We start from the raw sequence: 18840 nt of genomic DNA on the forward strand, positions 1-18840 counted from the left end.
AATTTGTGTTGGGGAAGAAAAGAGACTTGAGTTGAATAGTTGGTTTCTTTAAAAAATGCAAATATTTCAAATGTTGGCATATAGATAATTAAGCAAAACTTGGAGTACAAATTCCATTGGCTCTAGTTGTAATGTTCCTCTGATTAGTGAAGCACATAAGAAATATGATTTAATACTAATTAAATAATATATGAATAAGGACTGTATATACAAATATATAAATATATATAAAGTATATATATACAGTTCTTATTCATATATTATTTAATATATATGGACTCTGTATACATATGTATATATCTATATTTGTATGTATATATAGAGTCCTTATATATACATGCCTACAGTCCTTATTCATGTATTATTATTACTTAATATATATAAATGACTCTCATATATTTTTTCAAGTACAGATGTTTGAAAGGGTTAATATCTCTTGAAGAAGAAAAATCATTAAGCTGTAAAAAGCCATTTAGATTATATTCCTGGAGAGTTTATAACTAGTCATCACCTGTTGAGTTAGTATTATTACTGATAATTCTTTATATTATGAATAGTTTTTGCTCTAAATATTTATGTTTACATTTACTTAATAAATTTAACTTTTACATTGTTAACATTTACTTTATAAAATCTGCTCTCTTACAGGCATATAAATAGCTTCTGGAAAAAACCCAGACAACTTCAAAGCAAAATGAAGTTCTTCCTGTTGCTTTCAGCCATTGGCTTGTGCTGGGCTCAGTATTCCCCACATACTGAGCAGAACCGGACATCCATCGTCCATCTGTTTGAATGGCGCTGGGCTGACATTGCTCAGGAATGTGAGCGGTACTTAGGTCCCAAAGGATTTGGAGGGGTTCAGGTAGGTGCTTACAGTAAATGTTAAAGTCAGTTTCTGTATATCTAGAACAATATTTTAATTTACATATAAACACTCTCAAGTAGTTTTCTAAGCAAGAAAAGTTTAGTATTGCTGGCAACTTTATATTTTGTTTGAGAAATTAGCTTGACATTTCCAATGTGCTATTAATATTACCACCTGGTCATTAAACTATGTAGCAACAGATGCAAAGATTCAGGAATAACTTTTGTTTATTGATTAGTTGCTAGAAGATCTAATGATACACAGTAAAATTGTTTTACTTGTAGGTTTCTCCACCCAATGAAAATCTTATAGTTACCAGCCCTTCAAGACCTTGGTGGGAAAGATACCAACCAATTAGCTACAAATTATGCACAAGATCTGGAAATGAAGCTGAATTCAGAGACATGGTGACTCGATGTAACAACGTTGGGGTAAGTGAATCTATCTATCTTTTAAAAATATCATATAAAAATGATTTCTCCTTTCTTTTTCTTTAGAACAGGAATATTTTTATATTTATCTATTTACATTTTACTATATACTTCAGCCATAACTAAAAAAAAACTATTACCTTATATTCAATTTTTAAGGCAATAATTTAACTTTAACAATGAGTTAATGCAAAATATTTACTTTTAAATTTTATATCTATGCATAATTTCTAGCAACTTTTTTTAGTTAGAAATTGAAAATTCCAATTACAATACTGATGGTTTTTTGTGACTTATGTGTATCCACTCCTGTTCACTGGATTTTTTTCTGTGTCTTTTTTTCTTTGTGTATTATTCCAAATAGTTGTTTTCTCTCTACAACGAGGAGCTTACAGAAGGACAATAATCTGACTTCTCTTCAGATCCTAAAGAGAGAGAAAAATCTCATTGTTTTTTTCTCTTTGTGACCCACTAAAATTTCAAAATTGATTAGTCTCTCTTGTCTCAACTGATAATTGCCTCTTTAAAAATAGATGTTTTAATTTCTTCATGATTATGGCAATATCTTTTTTCACTTATAATTTATGTAATTATTTGGTTGGTCATTTTACCTGTCAGTTAGCTAGAATAGATGTAGGTCTTCATTCCATTTTAGTTTCCTTTCACAGTTGACCTTTGTTGTAGAAAAATAAGGAAAAAAATTTGCAGCGTCATTAACATTCTGTAAAGTTTTATCCACAAAATTTAGGTTTCTCCCTAAGGTTAACCTGACATGGACCCCTTGCTTTCAGGTCCGTATTTATGTGGATGCTGTAATTAATCATATGTGTGGGGAAGGTACAGGTTCTGGAACGAGCAGCACTTGTGGATCTTACTACAACGCTCAAAACAGGGAGTTTTCAGGAGTTCCTTACTCTGCTTGGGATTTCAATGATGGTAAATGTAAAAGTTCAAGTGGTGGCATTGAGACCTACAATGATGCTGCTCAGGTAATTAGTTTAATAATTTTAAAATAATAATCGACTAAATTATGTACATGTAGCTAATCAGACACCATTTTAAATACTAATTTAGATGTCTTAGGAAACAGGTTGCCTAGACTAATTGCTTAAAACCATGTCACTCAAACCAATATTTTAAAACTTTCCCAAATAATGGGGCTGGGGATATAGCTCAGAGTTAGGGCATGTGAGAGGCCTTGGGGTCACTTCGGGGCAACCACAAGAACAAAACTACACAAATTAATATTGCTCCTAGTCAGTTTAAAGCCTCATCTGCTTTATTTTCTACATTCTCTACTTTTATATTTGAAAATTATTTCAAAGGTGCATGCAGAGTATAATGTCAGCATGCCCAGTGACTCATGAAAAGGGCATTATAGAAATATCTATTAATGAATGAATAAATTATTAAGTGGATTCTCAGATGAGTAATGTTTTTTTTTTTTTTTTTTTTGCATCAATCCCAATATATTTACCTCTACAGGTCAGAGATTGTCGTCTGGTTGGGCTTCTTGATCTTGCACTTGAGAAAGATTATGTGCGCTCCACAATTGCTGAATATATGAACAATCTTATTGATATTGGTGTCGCAGGGTTCAGACTTGATGCTTCTAAACACATGTGGCCCGGAGATATAAAGGCAATTTTGGATAAACTGCATAATCTAAACACAAGTTGGTTCCCTGAAGGAAGCCGACCCTTCATTTTCCAGGAGGTATAGCAGCACTCTTTTTTTTTAACCTTCTTTTCTCAGGAGTAACATATATAATTTACTGCCATAGTGGGTTCTGTGGAAGTGTGGAGAATTCATTTAGGCTGCCAAACTTTAATACACAATAATTTGATGGCTTTTCTTTCTTTGAAGAATTAAATGAGTTGAGTAGTTATCATGTTGAGAAATACTGATCAGATAGCAAATGCTATGCTAGTGTGAGCTATTGTTATTATAACTTATGTGCAAGTCTAGATAAAGTCAACATTCTCAAAGGAAAATAGGTTACTTTGTCATTTGCATTTTTTCAAAATTGTGGCATATGCTTTCTCAAAAAAAAAAAGCATCTTGGTATTAGGAAAACCAATTTTAGCATGTCAAGTACCATAAAAGTTTTAAAGCTCTTTTGATGAAATACTAATTTACCCACTAAAGTATTTTAGAGTAGTTGCATTAAAATGGTATTTTCCACAGGGTGTGGTGACAAATGCTTATAATTTCAGTGCTTGAGAGGCTGAAACAGGAGGATTGGAGGTTCATGGCCAGCCTCAGCTACTTAGTGAGGTCATCTGCAAGCTTGTAAGACCATTTCAAAATAAAGAATAAAAAATAGGAGTAAAGGTGTAGTTCAGAGGTGCCCTTGGGTTCAATCCTCAGTACTGAAAACAAAAACAAACAAACAAAAAAAACCCAAACCTGATATTTCCCCTTATGTTTCTACCAGGTAATTGATCTTGGCGGTGAGGCAATTTCAAGTAGTGAGTATTTTGGAAATGGTCGTGTGACAGAATTCAAATATGGTGCAAAACTGGGCACAGTAATCCGCAAATGGAATGGAGAGAAGATGGCTTACCTAAAGTATGCAAAATATAATTTTTCATTTGAAGTACTTCACAAATCTATAACCCTAGAATTCATATCTTAGAACCTTCTTATTTATTTATTTATTTATTTATTTATTTATTTATTTATTTTGGTGGTACTGGGGTACCTGGAAACCCTTCTACCTCCGGGCTACACTCCCAGACCTATTTTATATTTTTATTTGGAAACAGGGTCTCTTAAGCCAGCGTGGCTGGCTTTGAACCTGTGCGATCCTCCTGTCTCCGCCTCTCAAGCGCGGGGATTACAAGTGTGTGCCACCACACCTGGCCAGAACCTTATTTAGATATGTATCAAGATACTGATTATTAAGTGTTATTGTTTATCAAATCCCAATTAGTAATCTTTTCACTTAGATTTATCAGTCACAAAGAAGTATTCTAGAAACTCTAAATATCATGTAGATATTTTAATCACTGTTTGCTATGAATATTCTAAACATGAATAATGTTTAACTTTTTAAGCCCAAATTATTAGAGGATCTACCATTTATAAGTACTTACAATATATCCATAACTATAGAGTTAATATATGTTAATCATCTAATTAATTTGAAATATTAAAATGTTTATGTAACATTGAAACAATAATGAAGCCTCAGTTAAGTCAGTTTAACATTTTGTATACTTTTAAATCAGTATTGACTCTTCTGATGACCACCCAAGTGACATATACTGAAATCTCTAAAAAGATCTTTTCTTAAAAACAAAAAATCCATATTTATACTAAAAGTCTTATATCCACATGTGAATAAAATAAATCTACACATATATGCAAACATAGCATGAAGTTATAGATCACATATATTTATGTAAAATATACACATATATGCACATATATAATGCAAAATCCTATAAAATAATCATTTTATTAGAGTATCTGAAGATGCTGTTGGAAAAGAGCTGCAGATTTAGGTTATTCTAAGTCTGTTGTCAAAGAAAACATGTGTATGTATATATTATTATTTTTAATAGGAACTGGGGTGAAGGCTGGGGTTTCATGCCCTCTGACAGAGCCCTGGTGTTTGTGGACAACCATGACAATCAAAGAGGACATGGAGCTGGAGGAGCATCTATTCTTACTTTCTGGGATGCCAGGTAGGAGACAAAGTTCTCTATTTTTTTCAACATTTATTTTAATGATGGAAAATATTCTCTCCTATTATAATATCATTTTATAATTTTTAGACTGTATAAAATGGCAGTTGGATTCATGCTTGCTCATCCTTACGGATTTACAAGAGTCATGTCAAGCTATCATTGGCAAAGATATTTTGAGAATGGAAAGGTATGTTTAGAGTTGTCAAAATATATATATTTTTAAGAAGGCTGTTTTGTTTTGCTTTCACACTAGCTTATTAAATTCAGTGTTTATTCATTAAGCATTTATTTGAATTTAGACCTGATTCTGGTCTCTGATTTTAGTAATGCAAAACATATTAAGAAAGTAAAAATATCTTTTCTGTTGTCAGAGTATGAAACCTGCTTCAGAAATATGGCAAATGTCTACACTTACTGTCAAAATAGAAATAAATACTTAAGAATAAAAGATAAATACTGGAAATTAAATATATACTTCTCATAAGCATGTACCTCATAAATAGGAGGATTATACATGATAACATTTACCAAAAATATAAAACATGATGGAAAGCACAAAGGCTATATACATGTATGTCACTATCAATGTGATTTACATTCTGATGTAAGACTATAATATATCGATCAAAGTATATTAAAAACTAAAAAGTGAAACTATCCTAGGGCTTGGATTGTAGCTCAGAGAAAGAAAGCCCTGGGTTCACTCCCCACTAAAACACACCACACACACACACACACACACACACACACACACACACAAACACACACAGAAACATTTACATCACACACAAAAAGATAAGAGTAAATGCAAAGCCAATTCTAAAAAAATAAAATAATAATAAAGCAAATTTATTCCTAAAAAACAATCTGTTTTATAAGCAGTATAAATACTTATTTAATACATTTTTATAAAAAACCCTATGGAAAACTAAAAATATATTAGAATGACCTCAAGTTAAGTAGTTAAAAATATCTTATAAAATTAAAGAAATTTCATATAGGCAAGGCGTGGTGGCATGGCACACACTTGTAATCCCCGTGCTTGGGAGGCAGAGACAGGAGGATCTTGCAGGTTCGAAGCCAGCCTTGCTGGTTTAAGAGACCCCGTATCCAAATAAAACTATGTAATAGGTCTGGGAGTGTAGCCTGGAGGTAGAAGGGTTTCCAGGAACCCCAGTACCACCACCAAGAAAAAATAAAAAGAAAGAGAGAAGGAAAGAAAGAAAGAAAGAAAGAAAGAAAGAAAGAAAGAAAGAAAGGAAGGAAGGAAGGAAGGAAAAGAAATTACATATATTAATAATTGAAATTTGCAGACTGTCCCAGGCAAAATAAGAATAAGAATATTGCTAATATGGTAAATAAATTAACCTGAATATAAATTTTAAAGAGAAATGAAACCGGGCGTGGTGGTGCATGCTTGGTGGATCACGCAGGTTCTAATCCAGCCGCGCTGGTTTAAGAGACCCTGTTTCCAAATAAAAAATGTATAAAAATAGGTCTGGGAGTATAGCCCGGAGGTAGAAGGGTTTCCAGGAACCCCAGTACTACCAAATAAATAAATAAATAAATAAATAAATAAATATGAAGAAATAAGAGTATTAAATTATATTTATATCTTGAAGAGATATTTTTAAATAAAAAATTAAGAAGTGGCATCATAAGAAACTTTATACTTAACAGAAATTCTTCTTCATGCCTAAATCTGAAAGTCAGATAGACTTCTTTTTAATTTTTCCAAAATTCTTTTCACTCTGATAAGCTCAAAACCCTGCACAGCAATTCATTTTATAGTTAAGTAGCTTTAATATTTAGAATGGATTCTTTTAAAATAATCAACTTCTGGCTGAGCATTATGGTGCACATCTGTAATCTCAGTATTTGTGTAGCTCAGACAGGAGGACTGCAGTTTGAAACTCTCAGCCATCTGGTGATAATCTTTTTCAGAAACCAGAAATATAAAAGGGCTGGATTGTAGCTCAAAGATAGAATGTTCATGGGTTTAATCCCCAGTATCAAAAAATAAAAAATTAAAATGAACCAGCTTTAGATATTTCTATTAACTCTTCTTCTGTTGTCAGGAGTCATGAATTATTTCCATTTTCTTTTCTTCAGTACTGGAATATTTTTTAAAATGTTATCTTTCTTAAATAACATTTTCACTTTACCAAGATGTCTGAATCATAAAAATTCATGTATTACTCCTTGTTCATCATATAACATGATTTTACACTGGCAATCCTTCTAGACTTTGGCTTTTCCCAACACCTATTTTAAAAAATGTTAACAATAAGAAAAACACACAATATTAAAATTTGCTCAATTTAGTAAAAAAAGATGTATCAATTAGTATATCTACTCAAAGTAGTATGTAATCAACTAGTATTAATTTCTCAATCATTATATTAAATGGATTTTCACACACATTATTTAATTTTTGTAGCAAAAAGCAATGTCCCTATTTTGAAAATGAGGAAACATGCACAGAGAAGTTATGTAACATTGACTGAGGCTTCAGTACTAGTAGTATGGGAGCCTATATTTTAGTCCTAATGTTCTGACACTAATGCTCTTACCTTGTCAATGACATTGAAGTGACCATAGTAAAATTAAGAAGATATTGCTTGGAAAGAATGAAGGGTTAAAACTTGTTACCTCTGTTTGAAATATAGAATTTAGTGTCATAGAAAATAAAGACTCATTAGAGGTTCATCAAAATAATGAAGGAGTTGAATTCTAAACAAAGACACTACAGATGAGCATGTAGCACAACCAGTTGGACTTGGTATAATAGAAAAGAAAGAGAAAAATACAATGTGTTAAATAAGTTTTCTCCCCCATAATTAAGGATGTCAATGATTGGATTGGACCACCAAATAATAATGGAGTGATTAAAGAAGTAACTATTAATCCAGACACTACTTGTGGCAATGATTGGGTCTGTGAACACCGATGGCGTCAAATAAGGTGAGAATACTCTCAGAGTAGATTATGTTAAAATTTTTATTAAGTTGTTGTAGTTTAAAGATATTATAATTTTATATCATATCATGCTTTTAGGAACATGGTTGCCTTCAGAAATGTAGTTGATGGCCAGGCCTTTACAAACTGGTGGGACAATGGCAGCAACCAAGTAGCTTTTGGAAGAGGAAGCAAAGGATTCATTGTCTTTAACAATGATGGCTGGTAAGTAGATAGCAGTTAAAATTAAATTAAAATAGTGTTTTATACTACTATATTGTTGTTTTATTCTTTTTCTTGTTCTTTTATTCATATCTGTCAAATCATTTTGTTGGTCGATTAAGAAAATAGGGAGACAAGAAAAGTTCAGAAGAAAAATGTTCCCCTGTTTTTGTAAAGGTTTTATGTTTTGAGTTTTTCTTGTACATCATTAAAGTACCATGTACATTACAAACAACACACACACACACACACACACACACACACACACACACACACACACGTAAAACACATATTTATAAGTTAACACTATACAAGTCACCAAATACACCAGTAGTTAATATGAAGATTGTAAAATAACTAAAAGAACATTCCTTGAATTCTCTGTCAGTTATGGAATATATATATTTTAAATTACACATCTCTGTAATTCAAAAACTCTTTATTATGTATGTGTTTGTGGTACTGGGAATGGAATCCATGGGCATTCTATCTCTGAGCTACACCCTCAACCCTATTTTTTATATTTTATTTTGAAACAGGTTCTCACTGAGTTGCAAAGGGCCTCATTAAATAGCTGAGGCTGTTAGAGAACTGTGAACCTCCTGTCTCAGCCTCCCCAATGCTGAGATTCCAAGTGTGTACCAACATGCCTGGCTTATTAAAAAAACTATTCTGTCTGTATTTTTGATATATCTTTTTACTTTTCTATCTCTCTTTCACAAATAAGATTTTTTAAACTATATGTGAGCCAGGCCTAGTGGTGCAAACACGGAATCCCAGGATCCAAGGCTGAGACTGTAGGTTCATGGTTCTCAGACAGCCTCAGCTACTTTAGTGAGGCCCTTTGCAACTCAGTGAGTCCCTCTTTCAAAATAAAAATAAAAAGTAGGGCTGGGAGTATAGCTCAGAGGTAGAATGTTTCTGGGTTACATCCCCAGTTCCACACACAAAAAACAAAATTATATATATTATATATATATATATATATGATATATATGATATATATGGTATATATGATATATATGATATATATATGAATATATATATATTTCGTATAGTCAGTGATGCTCCTTAGGAGACTTTTAGTTTTATTTCTAAAGCTTTTCATTGCTGATACTTTTGATATTTATATCCTAGTCATATAATGAGTCCCTCATATCCAGAACTACAGTTTAAGAAACTTCTTTGCAAGCTGTTGAAATATGTAATTTCAAGGTTAACTTCTACTCAGATTTAGCTCATTTTGGCCAAAATTAGATTTTCTGCTACCTAAATAAGTAGAGTAAATATTTTTTTTTGACAAAAGTTCTCTCAAATTCCATGTTTTTTATGTTTTTTACCTGGTTGGGATAGATTAAAAAATATATATATACATATATATATACATATATATATGTATATATATATATGTATATATATAATCTTTATAATGCCAAGTATTTCTTCATAGAAGTGCTAGATTACTTTTTTAGACTTAGGGAAAAAATTTTACATTTTGGTAACCAGTCAATATTTTCCTAAAATCAGAAGAGGATAAATTCTAAATATTTATGCTTTGTAAGGATATTAATTTTTTCTAGGTTTGGCAATTCTCACAAACCTTCTCTGATATTTTTGAACGGTGATTGTTTCATAATATTCACCATGGAGTAGGGAAATGCGAAGTCTTCTATAAGATTGCCAGTGTTCTGGAGAATGCTATTTATATGCACTGGACTAGACTTTGTTCTTGGCTTTTTTCTTGAGACCTTGACTGCTCTAATTACTATATCACAGAGTCAAGCCATCTATTTGTTTTGGAGAGTCTGCACACTTGCATTTGCCTGTGTTGAATTTAAGTTAAATATTGAACTTTCTTTTTCAGGTCACTGTCATCCACTTTGCAAACTGGCCTTCCTGCTGGCACGTACTGTGATGTCATTTCTGGAGATAAAGTTGATGGCTATTGCACAGGATCTCAAGTCCATGTTTCTAGTGATGGCAAAGCTCACTTTTTCATTAGCAACTCTGCTGAAGACCCATTCGTTGCAATCCATGTGGAAGCCAGCCTATAAAATCCAATACACATTAAATACATATAGAAAGAGCAATAACCAAATGTGCTTTGTTTCTTCTATATATGTTAACTCTTGTCCTTCTTTAAGTTTTAGTAAAAGGTATAAGCAATATTCTTGAAAAAGTCCAAATAGTATTAAGAATTACATATAATTATACAGTAACCTCTACACAAGATGTTATTATGTTTTAGAACACTTACTTTCACTTATAAAAAGACTTTCTAAGATTTCAGAAAAGCATGTCGACATTTGGTGTGTTGTCATTAAGACCTGTGATTCACTATAAACCTCTAATTTCTCTGTGTACTCCTTGCAGGGTATTTCTATTAGGGATAGTTGGTTTATTGATGATTCTCATACAAAGATATACTATTTGTTTGGTTTTCACTATAAATATATATTATATATTTATATATACATTAAATATATTTATATATAAATATATATATTTAATATATATATTCTGCAATTAATAGAGTTAAAAACAGAAGAGACTTAAACTATACAATTTATAATTTTTAATTATATTGAGATGGCAGAAATAGTCTACTTTTTCTCATCTTTCCTCAGACTTTCTTATTATGGTTTGACTTATTGCTCTATGGCTCTTTGTGGATATTTGTTTAAGGCTTTAAAACACTTCAGCCCAATGCATCTTCAGCTTCAACCTTTTCAATTTGCTTGACTTTTATGATATTGAATATAAAAGCACACGGATAAAGTTTCATAAAGCTGGTTTGTTATATACAGATAGGCCAAAATAACAACAGTATCTCAGCATTTGTGATGAGCCAGGTTCCCAAGGTTCAGGAAAGCAGCTCAAGGCAAATAAATTCCCATCGGCTGTGTCCAATATGCTACACAGAAGAAATACCCCCCAAAGAATTCTTCGCTAGGTTTGTAGCCAGGATGCACAGATTTCACTGAGCTAAATTGTAGAAGGAAATCCTGTTCCTTGAGTGTCAGAAATAGAGTTTGGGCTTTACTGGCTATTTCTAAGATATTATGCCCCCAACATAGTCTCCAGTTATCACTAAGAATTTTTAGTATGAAATGGAGTAAGTGGGTTAATACATGAGCAATCACATTTTCATGGATTTTATCCTTAAATTTTTTTCTTTCCTATGTCAGGAGAAACAAATACCTCATTCTACCAAAGGTCATTCCCTCCACTTGTCCAAATGGTGCCATGCCAGTAGTACAATAAATAAACAAGTAATTTTAAAAATCCATAGTTTTATTTAGATGTGGTTTTTTTCTCTCAGGGATTTATGTGTTGGAGTCTTGGTCCCAATTGTGGTGATTTGAGAAGTAGGAGATGATTGAGCTATTGAGGGTTCTATCCTTCTGAGAACTTAAGAACATTTTCTTGAGTCTTTATCAGTTCCATAACACATGAGTTATTATAAAAGTGCAAACCTGACCCCTAAATTCCTGCCAGGCTTCTTGTCTCACCCTGTCATTCCTCTTTTCTATGCCTCTGCCATGATACCACTCATTATGAGACTCATATTGGAGGAAAGCAAAGTGTGTTACACAACTTCGGTCTATCAGCCTCCCAAACTGAGACTCAACATCTCCATTTTTTTGTACGTGGTATTGGGGAGTGAAACCAGGGACATTCTAACTCTGAGCTACACACACAGATTTTGTTTTTATTTTGAAACAGAGTCTCACTAAGTTATGGAGGGCCTTACTAAATTGCTAATGCTAGCTATGAACCTGTGATCAATTATTTAGTTATGAAATCCAGAAAGCTGTGTCTTCATTTTACTGTGGAGGCTACAAGTGCCAAAACATTGAGTTCTGGAGAGAACTCAATGTGAACAGCAGGGGTGCACGTGTGAGTGAGTGAGTATATCTTGAAGCAGAAAGACAGAGAGGGGCTGAGTGGGTCCAGGTTAAGGCTTTTGTAATCTATCTAAGGACAGTTACCAGGATCTCATGAGAAATACCTTACTCTTCTCACGGGGTTGTCTTCAGTTGCCTCACTATGCTCCTTCTCTTAAAGGTTCTACCAGCCTCGACATTGCCATATTGGGAACCAAGCTCCCAACACATTGATCTGTAGGAGATAAAATCCAGACTTTAGGAGCCAGGCATGGTGGAGGTCGCTTGTAGTCCCCGCGCTTGGGAGGCGGAGCCAGGAGGATCGGTCAGGATTCAAGCCAGCCTTGCTCTCTTAAGAGGCCTTGTTTCCAAATTTAAAAAAGTATAAAATATGTCTGGGAGTGTAGCCCAAAGGTTTCCAGAAGCCCCAGTACCACGGCAGGAAAAAAAGTTCATTTTGCCCCATACCAAGTCTTTCTTGTAATGCAAAAACATTCATTCACTTCCCAGTAATCTTAATGATTTAACTGCTCCAGTGTCACAATTTCAAGTCTGCAAAATGTGGCGGTGCACACTTGTAATTCCAGTACTTGGCAGGCTGAGAGAGGAGGATCACAGGTTCTCAGGCAGCCTCAGCTACTTAGTGAGACCTACAACTTAGCAATACCCTGTTTCAAAATAAAGAATAAAAAATAAGGCAGGGTGAGTAGTTCAGAGGTAGAAACTGAGTTCAATTCCCAGCACTGCAAAAAAGAAAACAAGAAAGAAAGAAAAGAAAAATAAACAAAAATCAAAGCAAAATAACAAAACAAGTAGAAGTTCAAATTGTCTTCTAAGACCCAAGGAAAACTGTTTCAGCTAGGATCTTCTGTAAAACATTTTTAAAAAGTTACCCACTAGCTGGGCGTGCTGACGCACATTTGTAATCCCATACTTGGGAGGCTGAGACAAGAGGATAGAGGTTCGCAGTCAGCCTCAGCTACTTAGTGAGGCTCTCTGCAACTTAGTGAGACCCTGTTTCAAAAATAAAGAATAAAAAATAGAGCCAGAGGTGTAGAAATATTTCCTGACCCTAGATGTGGGGCTAGTACTGGTGCTGGGCCAGCAGCACCTGATTAAAATTGTGATTCCAAAGGTACATTATATTAAAGTTTATTAACTTCTGCACAACTTTCTCTCCTGGAGCTCTGCTATGCTAGCACACTGAAGGCTTGCCATTCTCTGCACCATCAGTATTTTTCTGGTCATCTAGACTCTTTATTTGCAACAGTATTCATCCTTGGACATGCAGGATCTCCTCCCATTTACCTGACTTCTGACAGACAGAAAAAGCTCAATGTTATGATAATATAATGATTCAGAGTACAATTTGCAGCCACCTTTCCTATTATAGTATACCACATTACCTTTTTACTATAACCAAACTTATAGTTTATATTAATAAGCATTTGATTTTTGCCTGACTAATGAGTGAAAAATGATTTTGCTTTTCAGTTTGCATCTCCCAAATTACTAGCAAGATTGAGCATCTTTTACACCTTTTGGCTCTTTAAGTTTCTTTTTGAGATTTGCCTGTCCTTTTTTCTGTCAATTTTTAATTTAATTTTTTTTTCTTATTCAGTACTTGGAATTTATATATTCTTGCTGTTTTTGTCATTTAATGCAAGTATATCATTATAATCCATCACTTTCTTAAATGATTTTGCCTGTGCTAATTAAGTAATCATGATGTTGGTAAAAATTAATGGTACCAAAGTTGTGCCAGCATTGATTTTTTAGCTATTTATCCTATAAAAAGACTTTTTTATTTATGTGATTATGTTATATAGTATAAACCACTTGTTTTATTCTTATATCTTATTTTCCATAACCATAAAATAAAAATTAGATAAGTAGCTTTATATTACAAAATTTTATTAATGTAGTTCTCTGATTTCAGCCCCTTTGGAAAAATGTCCAAAAATTGAATAGTCAGATCATATGGTGAATACATCTCTCAGTTTTCTAAGAATCTCCACTGTTCTCCATAGCGGCTGAACTAATTTGCAATCCCACAAACAGCATAGAAGAGTTCCAATTTTCCCATACACTTGCTAACATTTATTGATTTTTGACTTCTTGATGATTGTAATCCTGATTGAGGTTAAGTAACAGCTCAGTGTAATTTTGCATCTCTTTGACTGATTTTTTATATTTAAATATTTATTTATTTTTATTTTTAATACATATTTTTATTGAAAATAAATGGTATACATTTAAACTGTACTTGGTGCCCCCCCCAGTTTCCCCTTCCCCCCTCCCAACAGTGAATGTCCAGGGTAACCATGCTATATTCATACTTTTACACATATTTGGAAGTAGCTCCTAAATTTATCAAGTTCAGCCTTCTTCCTCTCCTATCTTTCCATTCAAACTTTGCTGAGATTTCCCTTCCATTATCTTGTATTTATAGCTTTTATTTCTCTTTTGATAGTATTTTCTGACTCTGTAAGGTGGTAATTTTGCTGCTGTGGAGATCAAGTGTCAGCTGTACTCATAGAAGCTACTTTACTCGGTCACCATCTTCCTTCTCCTACCCAAGGAAAGAATCTTAAAGGCAATAAAAACAAAAGACCAAGTGACATTCAGAGACCAACCAATTAGAATCACTCCAGACTCCCCAAACCAAGTCATAAAAGCCAGAAGGGCCTGGAGTAACATATCCAAACTCTGAAATAAAACAACTTGCAGCAAAAAATTTTCTACATAGCAAAACTATCACTCAAACTAGACAAAATAAAAATCTTCCATGACAAACAGAAGCAGAAGGAATTTATGCCTTCAAAACTAGCACTAAAAAAAAATTCAAAGAGATTAACTGTAGCAAAGAAGAAATAAGTAATACATGCCACAACCAGAGAAACAAGAATTTCCATCTAGCAAACAACTATGCAAAGAACAACAAACACTATTTCAAACAGAAGTTAAATTATAACATGTTAGGAATTAAAAATCATCTCTCAATAATCACATTGAGCATAAATGGCATCAACTCTCCAATAAAAAGACATATAACATATAGTAGCAAAATGCATTAAAAACCAGAATCCATCTGTCTGTGGCCTTCAAGAAATATACCTTACAAGTAAAGATAATAACAAACTTAAGGTAAAGGGCTAGAGCAAGGTAATCCTTGCCAATGGAACTTGAAGACAAGTAGGAGTAGCAACTATGATATCAGACAAGTTAGACTTTAAGCCTAAACTAATTAGAATACACAAAACAGGTAATTTTTTTTTTACTGGTAAAAGGAAGAATCCAGTGAGAGGAAATAATGATAGAAAACATTTCCAAACATAGGGTCAGCAATTTTCATAAAACAAACTCTTTGTGATATTATATCACACAGAAATCCCAATACAATAATACTGGGAAACTTCAACATTCCTCTCACACCATTAGAGCAATCTTCTAAACAAAAGGTCAGTAAAGATGCCTCAGACCTAAAGAACACCATTATTCAAATGGACCTATTAGACACATATAAAATATTCCGCCCAGCTGGGCATGGTGGTGCACGCTTGTAATGCCAGCTTTCAGGAGGCTGAGACCGGACGATTGGTTCATGGACAGCCTCAGCTACTTAGTGAGGCCCTCTGCAACATAGTGAGACCCTGATTAAAATAAAGAATACAGCCAGGCCTAGTGGCGCACACCTTTTTTTTTTTTTTTTTTTTTTTTTTTTTTTTTTTTTTTTTTTTTTTAGTTTGGTAGTCTTTTATTTTTTGAAACAGAGTCTCTCTAAGTTGCAGAGGGCCTCAGTAAGTAGCTGAGAATGGCCTTGAAGCTGTGATCCTCCTGTCTCAGTTTCCCCAGTACTGGGATTACAGGCATGCGCCACAAAGCCTGGTTCTGCAAAGGGAATTCTTTTTTTTTTTTTTTTTTTTTTTTTTTTTTTTAACAATTTTTTTTATTGAACATAAATAGTATACATTTACACTATATTTGGTGCCTTCTCCCCCCGCCCCCGTTTTCTCCCCCCCCCCCACCAATGGTTGGCCAGGTTAACCATGTCTTATTCATAATTTTACACATGTTCAGGTGAAGATGCTCCTTAATCAAGATCGGCCTTTCTCCTCTCCTATCTTTCCATTAAAACTTAGCTAGTATTTCCCCTCTAATATCTGGGGTCCTACTGGTATCCTTTGTGTTTTCTAGTTTGGGCATATTAGAGGAAACATGTGTATCTTCTCCTTCTGTGCTTGGCTGATCTCACTTAACATAATGCTTTCCAGGGCTTTCCATCTTCTTGCAAATGATAAAATTTTGTTCTTCTTTATGGCTGAATAGAATTCCATTGTGTGTATTTCCCACAGTTTTGCTATCCATTCATCTGTTGATGGTGATCTGGGTTGGATCCATATTTTGGCTATTACAAATTGTGCTGCTATGAACATAGGTATGCATATGTTGCTGTATTTCTCTGAATTCAACCCTTTTGGAAAGATACCCAGGAGTGGTATAGCTGGATCATATGGTGGATCTATTCCCACCTTTCTTAGGAATCTCCACACAGATCTCCATAGTGGCTGAACTAGTTTGCACTCCCACCAACAGTGTAAAAGAGTTCCTCTTTCCCCACATCCTCGCCAGCATTTGTTGTTGTTTGATTTCTTTATGCTTGCTACTCTCACTGGGGTTAGATGGAATCTCAGTGTAGTTTTGATTTGCATCTCCCTGATGGCCAGTGATGAAGAACATCTTTTCATGTATCTATTAGCCCTTTGTATCTCTTCTTTTGTGAAGTGTCTATTTAGTTCATTTGCCCATTTCTTGATTGGGTTGTTTGTTTTGTTGGTGTAGAGCCTTTTGAGCTCTTTGTATACTCTGGATATTAGCCCCCTATCAGAATGGTGGCTGGTAAAGATCCTTTCCCATTCTGTAGGCTTCCTCTTTAGGTTATTGATAGTTTCCTTTGATGAGAAGAAACTTTTTAGTTTAATGTTATCCCACTTGTTTATTCTTGCTTTAATTTCCTGAGCTTTGTTTTAATCCCCTCGCTTGGGAGATGGAGACAGGAGGATCACGCCTATTCAAAGCCAGCCTCGCTGGGTTAAGAGACCCTGTTTCCAACTAGAATGGCAATCATTCAAAACACAAACAACAACAAATGCTGGCAAGGATGTGGAGAAGTGGAAACTCTAAAAGATTGTTGGTGGGATTGCAAGTTAGGGCAACCACTTTGTAAAACAGTATAGAGAATTCTCAGAAGAATGGAAACAAATTTGCTATTCGATCCAGCAATACCACTGTGGAACCGGCACAAGTGTAGTCCAGAGGTAGAAGGGTTTCCAGGAACCCCAGTACCACCACCAAATAAATAAATAAATAAATAAATAAATAAATAAATAAATAAATAAAAATAAAGAATACAAAAATAGGGCAGAGGGTATAGCTCGGAGGTTGAATACCCCTGGGTTCCATCCCCAGACCCACACACACACAAAAAAATATTCCACCCAACTACAGCAATGTTCACATTTTTCTCAGCTGCTCATGGAACCTTATCCAAAATAGATCATATCCTGGGCCACAAAGTGAGCACTTGCTTTGAAGAGTACTGGTTTGAAGTGAAATTAAGATTAAAAAGAAGTTATATAACAACATCTGATGTTTAGAAGAAACTTATATGTTTATATATCTTTATCTTTCCTCCTGGGGTGCTAGTAAAATATCCCAACTAAAACCTGAAAATTATCATTTATTTAAACAGCATCTTAAGTGGACTGTGAAAAATGCTGATTTGTTATTAAAAGAAGGAAACTATCAAGATTTACAGAGAGAACATAGAGAATGGAGATTTTCAACACCTACCCATCTGATAAAGGTCTAATATTTAGAATATTCAAAGAGTTTAAAAAGCTTAACACTAAAAATAAGAATTAAAAATAGACAACTGAACTGGATAGACCCTTTACAAAAGAATAAATACAAATGGCCAAAAATATATGAAAATGTTAATCTTTAGCAATCAGGAAAATTCAAATCAAAACTACACTGAGATTCCATCTCAGTCCAATTAGTTGTCAATGCTCAAGAACACAAAAAAATAATAAATGCTAGTGAGAATATGAGAAAGTCAGAATCCTTTTACACTTTTGGTGGAATTGCAAACTAGTAAAACTACTTTGAAAATCACTGTGGAGGTGTCTCAGAAACTGGAAATAGAACTGCACATGATTTAGCAATAGCACTCCTGGACACATTCCCAAAGAAAATGAAATCATAATATTACATCCACTCATGCATATTCAGGTTCATAATACTTTGGTATGTACACAGAGTGGAATTTGACTCAGCCATAAAGAAGGACAAAATTATAACATTTCAGGAGGTGGAACTTGAGAATAATACTGTAACCCAGTCCCAAAGAACAAACAGATGTATTCTTTCTCTCTCTCTCTCTCTCTCTCTCTCTCTCTCTCTCTCTCTCTCTCTCTCTTTCTCTCTCTCTCTCTCTCTCTCTCTCTCTCTCTCTCTCTCTCTCTCTCTCTCTCTCGGAAACCAGGGGCATTATACCTCTGAGCTATACCTCCAGCCCTATTTTTTATCCTTTATTTTTGAAACAGGGTCTCACTGAGTTGCAAACAGCCTCACTAAGTAGCTGAGGCTGACTGGAAACCTTGATCCTTCTGTCTCAGCCTCCTGAATGCTGGGATTACAAGTATGAGCCACCAAGCCCAGCTTTTTCTCTCTTATATATGGAAGCTAGAGAGATATTTGACAATAATGGCAACATTGAA

The 18840-nt window shown here is 34.0% G+C and overlaps 1 protein-coding gene across 1 annotated transcript; it reads left to right on the forward strand.

Moving 5' to 3' along the window:
• Positions 1-694: 694 nt before the first annotated feature.
• On the forward strand, positions 695-10225 carry LOC308259647 (pancreatic alpha-amylase-like; the record flags this gene model as incomplete). Its single annotated transcript, XM_080690807.1, has 10 exons — positions 695-862; positions 1150-1296; positions 2088-2285; positions 2782-3012; positions 3734-3867; positions 4866-4988; positions 5079-5178; positions 7837-7955; positions 8049-8174; positions 10036-10225. 10 exons carry the CDS (start codon positions 695-697, stop codon positions 10223-10225), a joined length of 1536 nt encoding a protein of 511 aa, XP_080546933.1.
• Positions 10226-18840: the final 8615 nt, after the last annotated feature.

This window comes from Muscardinus avellanarius (assembly GCF_963383645.1).
Source record: "Muscardinus avellanarius genome assembly, chromosome: 3".
Lineage (NCBI taxonomy): Eukaryota > Metazoa > Chordata > Mammalia > Rodentia > Gliridae > Muscardinus > Muscardinus avellanarius.